At 36.7% G+C, this 12059-nt stretch overlaps 1 protein-coding gene across 5 annotated transcripts in view; it reads left to right on the top strand.

Annotated features, from left to right (window-relative positions):
• Positions 1–10818, top strand: part of NDFIP2 (Nedd4 family interacting protein 2) — a 44756-nt gene extending 33938 nt beyond the window's left edge. For 3 of the 5 annotated variants that reach the window (XM_074563327.1, XM_074563308.1, XM_074563347.1), the window contains 4 exons: positions 173–297; positions 3501–3567; positions 7024–7129; positions 8964–10818. In XM_074563327.1, coding sequence (XP_074419428.1) covers positions 173–297; positions 3501–3567; positions 7024–7127 — 296 coding nt within the window. In that variant the 3' untranslated portion in view covers positions 7128–7129; positions 8964–10818. Of the gene's footprint in view, positions 1–172; positions 298–3500; positions 3568–7023; positions 7130–7708; positions 7745–8963 lie in introns of all 5 variants that reach the window. The other 2 variants (XM_074563337.1, XM_074563318.1) reach the window with 2 other exon arrangements.
• The last annotated feature ends 1241 nt before the right edge of the window (positions 10819–12059 follow it).

Genomic DNA, 12059 nt, shown 5'->3' with positions numbered 1-12059 from the left:
TATACCATGGGGAATGTCTGGGTTCAAAGTCAATCTCTGAAAACCGGAATTACCGGAAGGGAATTACTGACTGTGTAAGCATGTCCTTATTAGTTTTAAAGTGAAATTAGTGTTAAGTCTGTTTGCTTAGCTATACAGATTAACAGAAGCTACTGTCTCTTTTATTTTATAGTGGCGTTTATTTTCAACTGGATTGGATTTTGTTTATCCTTCTGTATAACAAATACCATAGCTGGAAGGTATGGTGCAATCTGTGGATTTGGTCTGTCCCTGATCAAATGGATTCTCATTGTACGGGTATGTTTCTTGAGTCACACTCTGTTCGTAGAACCAAACCATAACAATTTATTCGAGGATATATAACAATGGAAGTAAAAATCAGTGTATTAAATTCCAGTGTCTAGAATTTTCTTTAACTTCCACTTTAGTAGATCATTTACTTGCTATATATTCATATGTGCTTACTAATGATGAAGGTTAACCTATTTTTATCTGACATAGCATTTTATGTTCATCTTTCCACTAAAATACATGCAGAATGACTCATTCTTTGCACAAATATTTAAAAACATACAGAAGAAGTGGAGCAAGTACCTAAAACGTCACTGGTATTACAGTGTCCTCTATGAAAGATTTAAAAATGGCTCAGCCTATCAGGGTGGGGGTGTGTGTCAGAAAACATTTCTTCCTTGTATCTGATTCTTTTATTCCTTGTAAGATACATACTGATTCAAATCAAAATTGAATATGAAGTTAGGCAGATTTTTACCATCTTAGATGCTCAATTTCTTGACACTTCCACAGCAAGACTAGATACTTTTCAGAAAAGTATGTTAGCCGAATGGACGTTATTTAGCGAAGTGGATGCTGGATGAAATGTAATGATTCTTTCTGAACTTGAATTCTACGTGTCTGTGAGACACAACGTTTAAAATCTCATCCTGCCTAATGAAGAAAGAGATCTTGGATAACTTAGTTATCTTTTATGCCCTGCCAACTCTGAATTATTTATTTAGTTTGTTTTTCTCTGTGTGTGCTAGTAACTTGATTGGGTCTTAGCATGATACATAGTACAAGGACTGCAGAGAGAAGAGGTTGCATGGTCATTCCTGGACATGTCCTGCATCCTTCTTAGAGCCGAGTGTGATGTTTTTTTGGGTGGGTTTGGTTTTTTTGTTTGTTTTGGGTTTTGGTTTGTGGGGTTTTTTTTGGTTGTTGTTTTTTGTTTTTTGTGTTCTTTTTTCCTTCCCCAGGGCAGGGCAATGCTAGTGGACCAGATGTGATTCTGGTGCATTTAGTTGGAATGAACTAAATTGGAATGAATCAGGGTTTGGGATGGAATTTAACTTAAGGGAGCAAGAAGACATGAATTTTTCAACTATGCATTCATTGGGGATATTTTCAGCTTCCCTTGAGGCATACTAAACAGAGGGCAGAGCTTGCTCATTGTGAGAGTTTTATTATTCCTGTCTGCTTGAAAATGTGCTCATAACGAACACAAAAACTTATATATGCTAAACTTCCTTGAAGAATTACTGTGTTCTAGACTATATTTGAATTCTGGTATATAATCTGTTACTAATTCTAAAATACTAGAGCTGACCAATTCCAAGACCTCACGGGTGGAGTTTTTTCATGGTGAAGATTATCATCTTCTTGTGTTGTCTCCCTTTCTAGAGACAATAGTGGAAAACTCATAAGGTGTATGTTGACAATTTTGTTTTAATGGTGACACACAAGCACGCGTGTGTGCACAAGATTGTTCTGTGCCTTTGTTTCAAGCTCCTCTGAAGGCTTGTGCTGCCCTTTCTCACCCAGGGTCAGTAGTATAGAACTTTATAGTGTCTAAACTGTCCGAGATCCCATATGCTCTCTTGGTATCAGTTTTTACTGGAAAGAACAGAAGCACAATTTTGTTGTTGGGGAAATTGTGCAGCCATGGCTGCTTCTACCTAAAGCAAGTGTGAGAGTAATGCACATAGGCCAGCATTTGATTGCTGCTTTTAGTAAATCTTCTTTCCAATTAAATGAAATTGTAACTTTAAAAAAAGCATATTGGTATGTATGTTTAAAGAATTGAAAATACTGACTTGCGAGTCAGATGGGATTAATAATATTGTCAACTTCCTGGGAATTGAGTATTCATCTGTTATTTTAATGAAGTGTCAAAATATGAAATGCTTACTCTGCCGAATCATAGAAATGCTAGTATTTATATAGCCATAATGTAACTGCCAATTCTTTAGTTCAGTTTAGCAATTCTGTTTCTTGATATATAATTTTTTTTTCTTGGATGACCCATGAAAATTAATACAGTACAGTTTAAACCTTTAAAGAATTCACATGATCTGGCGTTATTCTGGAGAAAACATGTGGATGTTGGTGCACAGTTACTTGAAGAAAAAACGAGCAACTATATCTAAAGTTATTTAGATGTCTTAGATTTTTATCGGGTTGTGTATGTGGCCCAGTATCTTATCTTTATTTTTTTTCCCCTTCTCTTTTTTTTGTGTGTGTGTAAACTGAATTACGTGATTTCTTGGTTGATAGTACTGAAGTGTCCCCAAAATGGCAAATGGGACGCGCTGTGGCAGGGTGCAGTAAACATACTCAATGCTAGTAGGATGGGAAGTGTATGAAAAGTGTGCAGAGCTTCTAAATAGGTTATTTTATTCTTTCTGGCAACTTTTCACACGTCTCCCCATTCCGACTTCTTATGTGAGTTTTGGAGACGTTTGATTAGCCTTTTTATCAGTGAAGCATGCAGTCTGGAGTCTGGTAAAGGCACAGATACCTGTCTCCAATACCATCGCACCCTGCCCTCCAGCTGCCTCCCACATCACAGGGAGGACAAAACTGTCTACCGTGGTCACTAACAGGAACAGTTGAAATGCCACTTCAAGGTTCATTTAGTTGCGTTCAGCTCACTGCTGGGAACTGAATGCTGGTTTGAAAATGAAAAGACTTTAATGAGTTGGGGGTCTTTATGGGGCTGGTATTCTTGGCAGCGATTAACAGTAGGGGGTATACAGAAGGTCAAAAGCTCTTCTTTTGAGGGGTCAGCAGAACATCCCTGTCTGATAAGATTAAACTAATGTGGCTTTTGGTGTTAATATCTAAAGCAGCAGGCTGCTGTAATGTGTTTGGGATGGCAGGCATCGGAGGGAAAAAAGGAAAATCGGCAAGTGGTGATTCGTTGTAACAGAAAATGTCAGATGATCCGGGCAAGTAATACAAGCGGGTTTTTTTAATATATACACACACACACTCTTTTTAATTTTTTAGGGGTTCTAAAATAACTGCCACAGACCAACTGACACTGGGAGTGTTACTTGTATATTAAATTGCTGCACAAATAAATACCAATTTTGCATTTTAGTTGAATATATTACTTTTATTTAAATTTGCTGTTTCCTCTGTGCTTTCTGTATTTGCATAGTGCATTAAATGTGCCTTAGTTATCTGTCTTACTGCAGCTAAGCCTTGTGTATGGATTTCAGTTTTCAGATTATTTTACTGGATATTTCAATGGACAGTACTGGCTTTGGTGGATATTTCTTGTACTTGGTAAGTGGCAATTGAAACCATTTCTGTTTTAATGTGGAAGTACTTAAAGATGAATCATGTCATTGTAAGTAAGAGTTCTGCAACATGTTTAGCTGTGTGTTTTTCTTTAGCTGCTGATAGTTTTGTACGTTGTTTTTATTTCTGTAGTATTCACAAGGTTGTTGGTTACCATAGTGGTGTTACTGTGTGAACTGCGAACTATTCAAATAACCTTCAGCTCAAAAAATTTTATTCTACATATGTAATTATGTACATAGCTGAGACTTGTAATTTGTGCTGTTTAAGCTGCTTCTACTCACGTAGGGGTGCAGAACTGTGTAATGAAAATTTGGCTTTATGTAGAAAACCTATTGAAAAGCGAGTGATGTCTAGTACTTACATGTATAAACCTGTATGTTGGGTATTAAACTTTAAGAAATGTGACTGATCCTAGGAAGGTGTAGTCTGCTGTCTCGTACATAGGTCACGAAATGGCCTTTTCTAGCCCTTTGAAATGCATACTGCATCAGTAGTTTCTCAGTCGGAGAACAGAATGGCTTCATGCTTTCTGATCACAGTGCTCCCATGATGTCAGCTTTCTCTTAAGAGGTCTGTCTGCCCACGTTCAAAGTCTTACACGCATCAAATTCTGCTCTTCTCTCTGTTTTTAATTAGGATATACCAAAACCCAATCACTATACCTTTTTTCCTGATGTGGATTTTGTATTTTGCATATGGAATCTGGAATTATTTTCTTTTGCAGAAGCGAATGCTGCTGTTTTACTTTCTAGCTCTGGAAACACAGTAAACTGTTGCTGGTTCAGTAGGTGGCACTCTTCCCTTTGAGTCAATTGACTCAAATGGCTAACAGCAAATGTTAGAATGAAATGTTGAGAAATTAAAAAAAAAAAAAGACACTGAATTCCTGACTCTTTGTGACTCGCTATTTGTCTCACAAGAAATGCCAGAAATCTTCAATTACGTTACCTAAAACTTTCTCTATCTGCCTTTCAGTAAAGTTCGAAGGCGTTCATCAGACTTCTTTATACTCAGCTTGCTCTACTGTTGTGCACTTGGTTGCTCGAGATATATAGAAACTGCAAACGTTTTAACACATCACAGCATCAGTCCCTTGAATGCTTTCATATTCTGTTTGAGGTGATTGTATTAAAGTAGGAAGTGAAATGCCTCGTTACAGGTACAAACATCTCCAGATAAATCTTTAATTAAAACAAACCCTTGTGGTGCCTGGGATTGAGGTTTGACACTTTTTTCACTTGGATGACAATAGTGTGTTTTTCCCCTACCATTTTCCCCCACTCTGTGGAAAAAGCTATGCATTTGTAGTTCTTTTTACTAGTCTTTTGCAGCACTTAGTCAGAAGTCAGTTCACTTAGATTTAGGAAAGCCTTATATTCAGCCTTAACTGTTTGAAGGTTTTTGTTTTTTTTTTCCACTTTAACTCATGAAGTTTTTAATATGCCTTGGAATAAAAGGCACCGTGAGGCAGGCAGTATGCATCCAGCAGCCAACGTCCCCTTGTCATAAGAATGTTTTACATGAAATACACCAACAGTGTTTTTAAACCGATAAAGCGGATGTATCGAGATTGCTAGAACACCAAAGAAGGATTTAACCCAACAGAGCTACTTAGCAGGACATGGAGGAGTATTATCAAGTCATGGGAACTCTGCCAACCAGATCTGTATTTCATTGTTTCGGATAACTTTCTCATTAGAGCACGTGAAGTAGCATGTCCTGCGTCTCTTCAGAAGTGAATGAATGATCTTTTGCATAGTCCTTTGACATACTTGAGCCCACCTATTGCCATCTTCTCCTCTCTTCTGGTGTTCTCCTATCTCTTTCTGCTTCCTTCCCTTCTTTCAACATCTGGAAAAATCTGCTCATGGCTTCACCGAAAAGTGAAGTGGTCTACTTCCAAGGAGCTGTCATGTACAGTGAACAAATTGGAGAGAGAGACAATTCTAACTTTTAAATTTAAATGTTAGCCAATGTTTTTTTTTTTGAGGAACACAATGGAAAGTGTTTTGGTTTGGTTTTTTTTCTTCCCTAAACGGAGAAATATAAAATATGGGTTGAACTTGGGCTGCTTTTCCAACATGTGTAATGCAGGAAGCATGCTTTCGGGCACCTTGAGAGCTGCCTGCCCACCTTTTGCTGTTTCAGCTGCTTTTCGGTGGAACGTGGGACTATCTCTCGTAACGTCTGGGTAGCAGCTTTTGTAGTAGACTTTTGATCCAGATCTCAGTGCTTTCTTCTCCGTGCAGAATTCACCTTAATCACAGAAATGCGTCTGGCTTAGGTCAAAGTTCCAGTGGTTAGCAGCGCATTCTCTGTGTCTGGGTTTGTTGGTGTTTTTTTTTTTTGTGTGTGTGTCCTAATGAGGCTTTGGTTTTAAAAAAGCAAAAAGAAAATAAATAAAAGCTTACAAGTAAAAAACATTTAGGGAAGAAATGAGCATAGGAAAAAAAAAAAAAAAAGAAGAGTCAGAGTCTCAACCTGGAGAGGAGGAAGAAAAAGTGCATCACATAGCAAAATACCAATTGAACCATAGAAATTGTTTATTAGGATGTTGGGGATTCCCCCCAACTCTTTGGGCAGATTGTTTTGTCTGTGCTGGATTCTCCCCGATCCAGCGGATGAATGGATTAATCTGTTGAAGTTTACTTTGTGGAGGAAAATGGACCGAAGAGCTGCGTCCACTATGCAACAATGTGTATTTCTGGGTTGGTTTATTCAGATGTCCAGTGAACCTCTGAATTGATAAAATGATGATGTTGACAACATCATGTTAATGATTTCCATTGTTGTAACTGTAACTTCTCTGTGACTTTTCTGTATCTCTATTTCCTCTTATCAGAGCGGGAATATTCTTTCAAATGCAGTTAAATTTAAATATTTTTAAATAGTTTGAAATGTGGCATTGACAGAGAAAATGTAATCATAACACACATTGAGTAATTTTCTTTGAATCGACTGCTGTTCTTCCTCCTCTTGGACAGGTGCATGTTCATGAATGGTTAAATCTCAAGCCATAATCTTCTAGAATTTGTTAATGGCTTTTCATTAGAGCACTCTGTACTGTCTATCCGGTTTGGGGTTGTTTATCCCCCTTCCCCCACACTTTTTATTTACAATACATTTATTTTACGCATTTCTAAAGGTGCGTTTTCTGGTTCGGATAGTCTTCTAACACACTAGTAACTTATTTTAAGAATTCTACTTGAAAAGAATGTGCAACGTGTATTCTTTTCTTTTTTTTTTCATCTTTTTAAGGTCTTTCATATCACAAGATAAAGACAGAAGACTTGCATGCCGAGTTTGTGAATGATGCATAAAGACCTCGTTTTCCATAGTATAATCTAGATTTAAAAAAAAATATTTTAAGAATAGTAATGTGAGGTAGCGTGTACTTAGGTTGCTGTACTTCATTTTGTGCGTTTTCTACACTTTCAGGACTCCTCCTGTTCTTTCGAGGCTTTGTTAATTATCTTAAAGTCAGAAATATGTCTGAAAGCATGGCAGCTGCTCACAGAACAAGATTTTTTTTCTTGTACTGAAGGTAAGAATTCTTACTGATAAGATTATCTCTCCCAGGAAAACTGAGAAGAAAGAAATACTTACATTAAAAATAAATTATCAAACTTTTGTCACAAAGCAGAAGTCACATGGTTGTTGAACATGAATGTTGTATATATTCTGTGTGGACTTGGAAATATCTGAAGTCTCTTGAAGTCATAAAATTTGAAAGTAAATAATGCATCCTTGTTGCCTCCAGTCCTCCCTGGAACTAACGTTCAGTAACAAAAAGGAGGAACCTGTTGTTTTTCCTAAGCAAGAAACAGTATCTGCTGCCTGTCGGGATACTGTCCTTTGTGTTGGAAAACTGGCTTTAGCCGTCAACCTGTTGTCAGCAAGTTAGGAAGCACTAATCTGCCTGCATATTACATCTGATTGACATGGGTCTGAACACGCAAACAATAGATGAGTATTGTCTCTCTTTACACGACTGGATTAAGGCAGTCATGTACAAGTATGATTATGGTGTATGCAACAATGTGCTTTATATATCCTTCAGGTAGCTGACTAATCAGTCTGGCACATATCCATTTATATTTTTTTAATACTTTTTATCCATTAGGTGGGTCTATTGGACTTCACTAAACTGCATGACAAGGTAAATTTAAGCCTAGAAATAAGTACTGCAGCATTTTCATTATTCTGCAGTTTACTTAAAATGCTTAAATACTGTATTTTGACTTAACCCAGAAGCTACGTTTGCTGTAATAAAGCAGGTTTTTGTAACTTTTCTCCAAGGTTGGTGACAGACTCAATATGAGGTAACCAGCAACACATTATTGAAGCCTGAAAAAAAAAAACACCTGAGACAGCATTTGCCTAGGAAAAAAAAAAACAGGTCCTTTTATATAAGATAGTGATATACGTTTAAAAGCAGGTATTGATAAATATCTATGCTATACTGTGTAGTTCTTGATCATGGAAGAAATCTGTTAACATAACTGTAACATAATATTTCTTTTTAATGCGACATTTTGTCAAAATTATGTGGTAAGTTAAATGACTAAAGCATATATTGCCTTTTAGTAACCAACCTAAATTGGCATCTACATGGCAGCATTTCCTTTTTACAGTATTTACATATTGCTCCTTTTCTTAGTAATGTGGTAGCCTCTTCAGAATACTGAAATTTGTGGAGATGAGACTGAAAATATCCAGTTAGCTTTCAGTACAATGAAGTTTCAAAATGCTGTTTCAAAAATAGTTGTTAGGACTAACTGGTGTTTGAAAACTGTAGCTTGAAGAGAATAATGAGAGTGTAGGATAATGTTGTCTAGGATTGTTTGCTCTCCTGCAGTTAAAATTCTGCTTTAGGACAAAACACTATTTAATTCAGAATTAACTGAAGTTAATGAGTTGTCCTGTCTGAGTTCAGTGGCTTTGAATTTCACCTTTACCTGTAAGCATCACAGAGATGTGTGGGCTGGTAAGGTCTGTGGAGTCTTTAGAGAGCTGGACACATAAATAATTTTTTTTTTTGAAGCATCTTAATTATTAAAACAAGAAGCTCAAATTAATTGCTATCACACTTAAATGTCCTTGTTCTTGCACAGACAGGTACAGTTACTCTACAGTAACTATTAGTTTTCATGAATAAAAATATTACCGCTACAGTTATAAAATATTCTCAGGTGCACTTTTGAAATGATGACAAAATATAACAGTAAGTTTTTGCCTTTTTTTTTTTTTCTCCCATCCTGACATGGAGGGGGAAAAAGGCTGCTTCTTTGCTGCTTCTAGGTTTAACATCCATTAGCAATGCTACTTCTAGTGAATCACTGCGATGAACTGAAGTACAACTCTTTCTTTATCTCCAGACTGCGTCGAACAGACATTCCTTTCCTGTACCAGTGTGAAACTTCCAGATGATCTGTAACCCTTCAAGTTCGTAGGATAGAAGACTACTAAAACCAGAAAACGAATTAGTGAAGATGCGGCTTCAAAAACAAATGGCAGGATGGTTTATTCTCAAATACCAGTTCTGGTCATCCTAGTAAATATTTATAATTGCTGTCTTTTGTTTTAGCACATTTGTATATGTGCTTATTAGAAAGATAGCATTGAAGTAAGAACAAACCCACCTGTTACTATAGATTTGGTACAGTCAGACTCGGTTAATCTGTGCTTGTTGTATCGGAAAGATTTAAGTGGTAACTTGTTTCACAGCATGTATGTACCACTGAGTTGTTGATCTGAACTTTGAGTACAGTGAAATGCATTAAATGATTCAGATTAACCAGTTCAGACAGTTGGGGGTTTTTTTATATAATTTAGATTCATCTAATGATTGTGTAGAACATTTTTAAGTTTACTAAATCCCAAGGTTCCTTGTTGTCACAGCCTTCTATTTGCCATTATTTTATCGAATTCAAACCAATGTACTGGTTTGCTTAAATCTGATACTCCACTTTGAGTCCCCTGTAAATAACTCTGCATAAATGACTGTTTGAATTGCTTCTTAGGAAATATGTCAAAATATATTTTGTAACAGCATATTCTCTAAATTTTGTTTAATCTTAGAGCTACATACTTATTTTTTGTTAATTGGCCATTAAGGGTATAGTTACCATTAGATGTAATTTTGGAGGTAAAGGCATTGAATTGTGTCTCATCCTAACTTTCCTCACATGAATTATTATTAACTGGTTTGGGCTTGAGCCTGAAAGTTTGTTATTCATACGCATGATCTTATTAAAAGACAGAGTTTGTTCATGTTAGCAGGGAAGGACAGCCTTACGTCCTTAGTCCTTGGTTATGCAGTTGGATCCTCGTAGGTGCACCTTTGTTCCTGAAACGGAGTATTGCAAATGTATTCCCTGGGTTGTAACACTGGCCCTGTTTAAGAAATCTTGAGTTCTATATGAATACGACATCCACCCTGAGGGCTTCTCAAAAAAAAAAAAAAAAAAAAAAAATCATATAGCTATCTTACAATGCTTGTTTAGAATAAATACTTTGCCATTTCCTAAGAATAAACTAATTTAAATGCAAAAAAAATTTGCAAATAATGTATGAAGGAAAAAAAAATCTTACTTTTAAAGCTCTGAAAGTAGAAAATGTGTGTTGCACCTCTCCTAGTATTCATTTAGGGTATAACATTACTTTCTTATAAATATCATCTCTTTAAGGGGTACTGTCTACTGTTCCTGCATGTGTGGTTTCCTTTAAAGTTTGTGAAATTTATTGCTTCTCCTTAAGCAGAAGAATACATCTCTCAGTCCTTTGTACAACTGGAATCTCAGTTCCAAAAAGACATTGGTTGTTGGTTGCACCTTTGAGGAAAAAAAAATACAGATTCTTTCCTCCAATTTTTCTTTTTATGTTAGAATTCTGCCTTTTTATTATTAACATTAAAAACAATGAGGATTATGTTGTTTTAAGCTAGTGTTGTATTCCGGTTTGTATCTATAATGAATGTTTAAAATATACATATATAAACTGGTCACATTATTAATTTTCTTAATCTTTCAGAGAATACTGAAAGTGACTAAAACTTTAGGGGCACCTCCACTTCCTAGCTTTTTACGGAATGAGTAAAATTAAATATTATGTTCAATATCGAATTGGGATTTCCTTCTAAACTTATCTGTTTGTTTCTGTATTCTTTTGCATTCATTGTCCATATGAAAAAGAAGCAGATAATAAAACATTGCTTTGTTTTGCTAATTAAGACTTAACACTTTTTGTTGGTTTTGTGCTCCAGATTGAAAAATGCACACTGCAATATTTGTGTCAACATGGAATTATTGACAGATTTCTTGGCAAAATAGGTACTAACCAATCTTCTCTTCTCCTTTTCACATCATGTTTTATGGCAACAAACTGTAAGGACAGTTCTTTTAATGAGTTAATACAACAAAGCATGCAATAGTGATTCATCTTCTACGTTTACCAATATCAACTGGTACTATTATCAATTTTCCCATATTAAGTAGCAGGCTTCTGATTGATTTATTTTTGTTTGCTCCACTGCATTTTATAGAAAGCTTCGTACAGACACTTGGTTTTGTTGTGGTGTTTGTTGTTGGGTTTTTTTTCTGGACTAGTTTGGAAAAATTCTCATTTGGACAGAAAGAATATGTAGGGTTAAAAATGTACACGTTATCTAATCCTCTGTAGTTGATGCAGCAGTTTGGTAGCCTGAAATCTCATCAGCGGGAGGAAGGGAATTGGGACACTGTTTTCAAAGACTCTGCAATCTATTCCAGATGTGTCAAATGCTGCATATTTTCCTTGCTATTTCCTGTGAGCTTGGTTAGGAGCAGCTGGCTCTGTGGTTTAGAGACACCTGGCCAGCTTTGCTTTGTGTCTTAGGGTGGAGGGCGGGGGGGAGCTCCCGTATTGCAGTGAAGTTGACTGTAAACAGATTTTGTATGAATGCAAATAAGGCTTTGAAGTTTGGGGCAAAAACAGCTTGGGGAGGCGGAGATGGGGAGAGAAAGTTCCATTTTATTTGAGCAACTGGCATGAACGTAATGTCTTTAGTTTTGTCTTCCACTTTTATTGATGTGGACACCACAGGAAGATGGGCATCTTCAATGTGACTCAAGTACCCTGTGACTCTGTTAACGCATTTCAGAAATGATCCATCACTCACGCATCCGGTCCCCTTACGGAGAGGAGGTTGTCTCCAAGCTTTGACTTTGCTGCCTCACCTACAGCACGGACACTGCCCTCATCCTGCAGCACCTTTTAACCCGGTTTCAACACACGACTCTTTTGGGGTCTGCTTCCCTCCCTTTGAATGATGACGGCAGGTGAGGAGAAGTGGTTTTTGTTAACGTGTTATCCTAATATCAGAAAGCTTTTCATCTCTTTTCCCCTTTTTGAGAGTGTTTTCCCAGAATGCTCCACATTATTCCCTCCTGTGTGGTTGCTTCATCGTTCGCTTTGAACAGAAAGTTCATCTCGTG

Source organism: Larus michahellis, chromosome 1 (genome assembly GCF_964199755.1).
Source record: "Larus michahellis chromosome 1, bLarMic1.1, whole genome shotgun sequence".
In the NCBI taxonomy this organism is placed as follows: domain Eukaryota; kingdom Metazoa; phylum Chordata; class Aves; order Charadriiformes; family Laridae; genus Larus; species Larus michahellis.
This window is presented reverse-complemented; position numbering and strand designations above follow the sequence as displayed.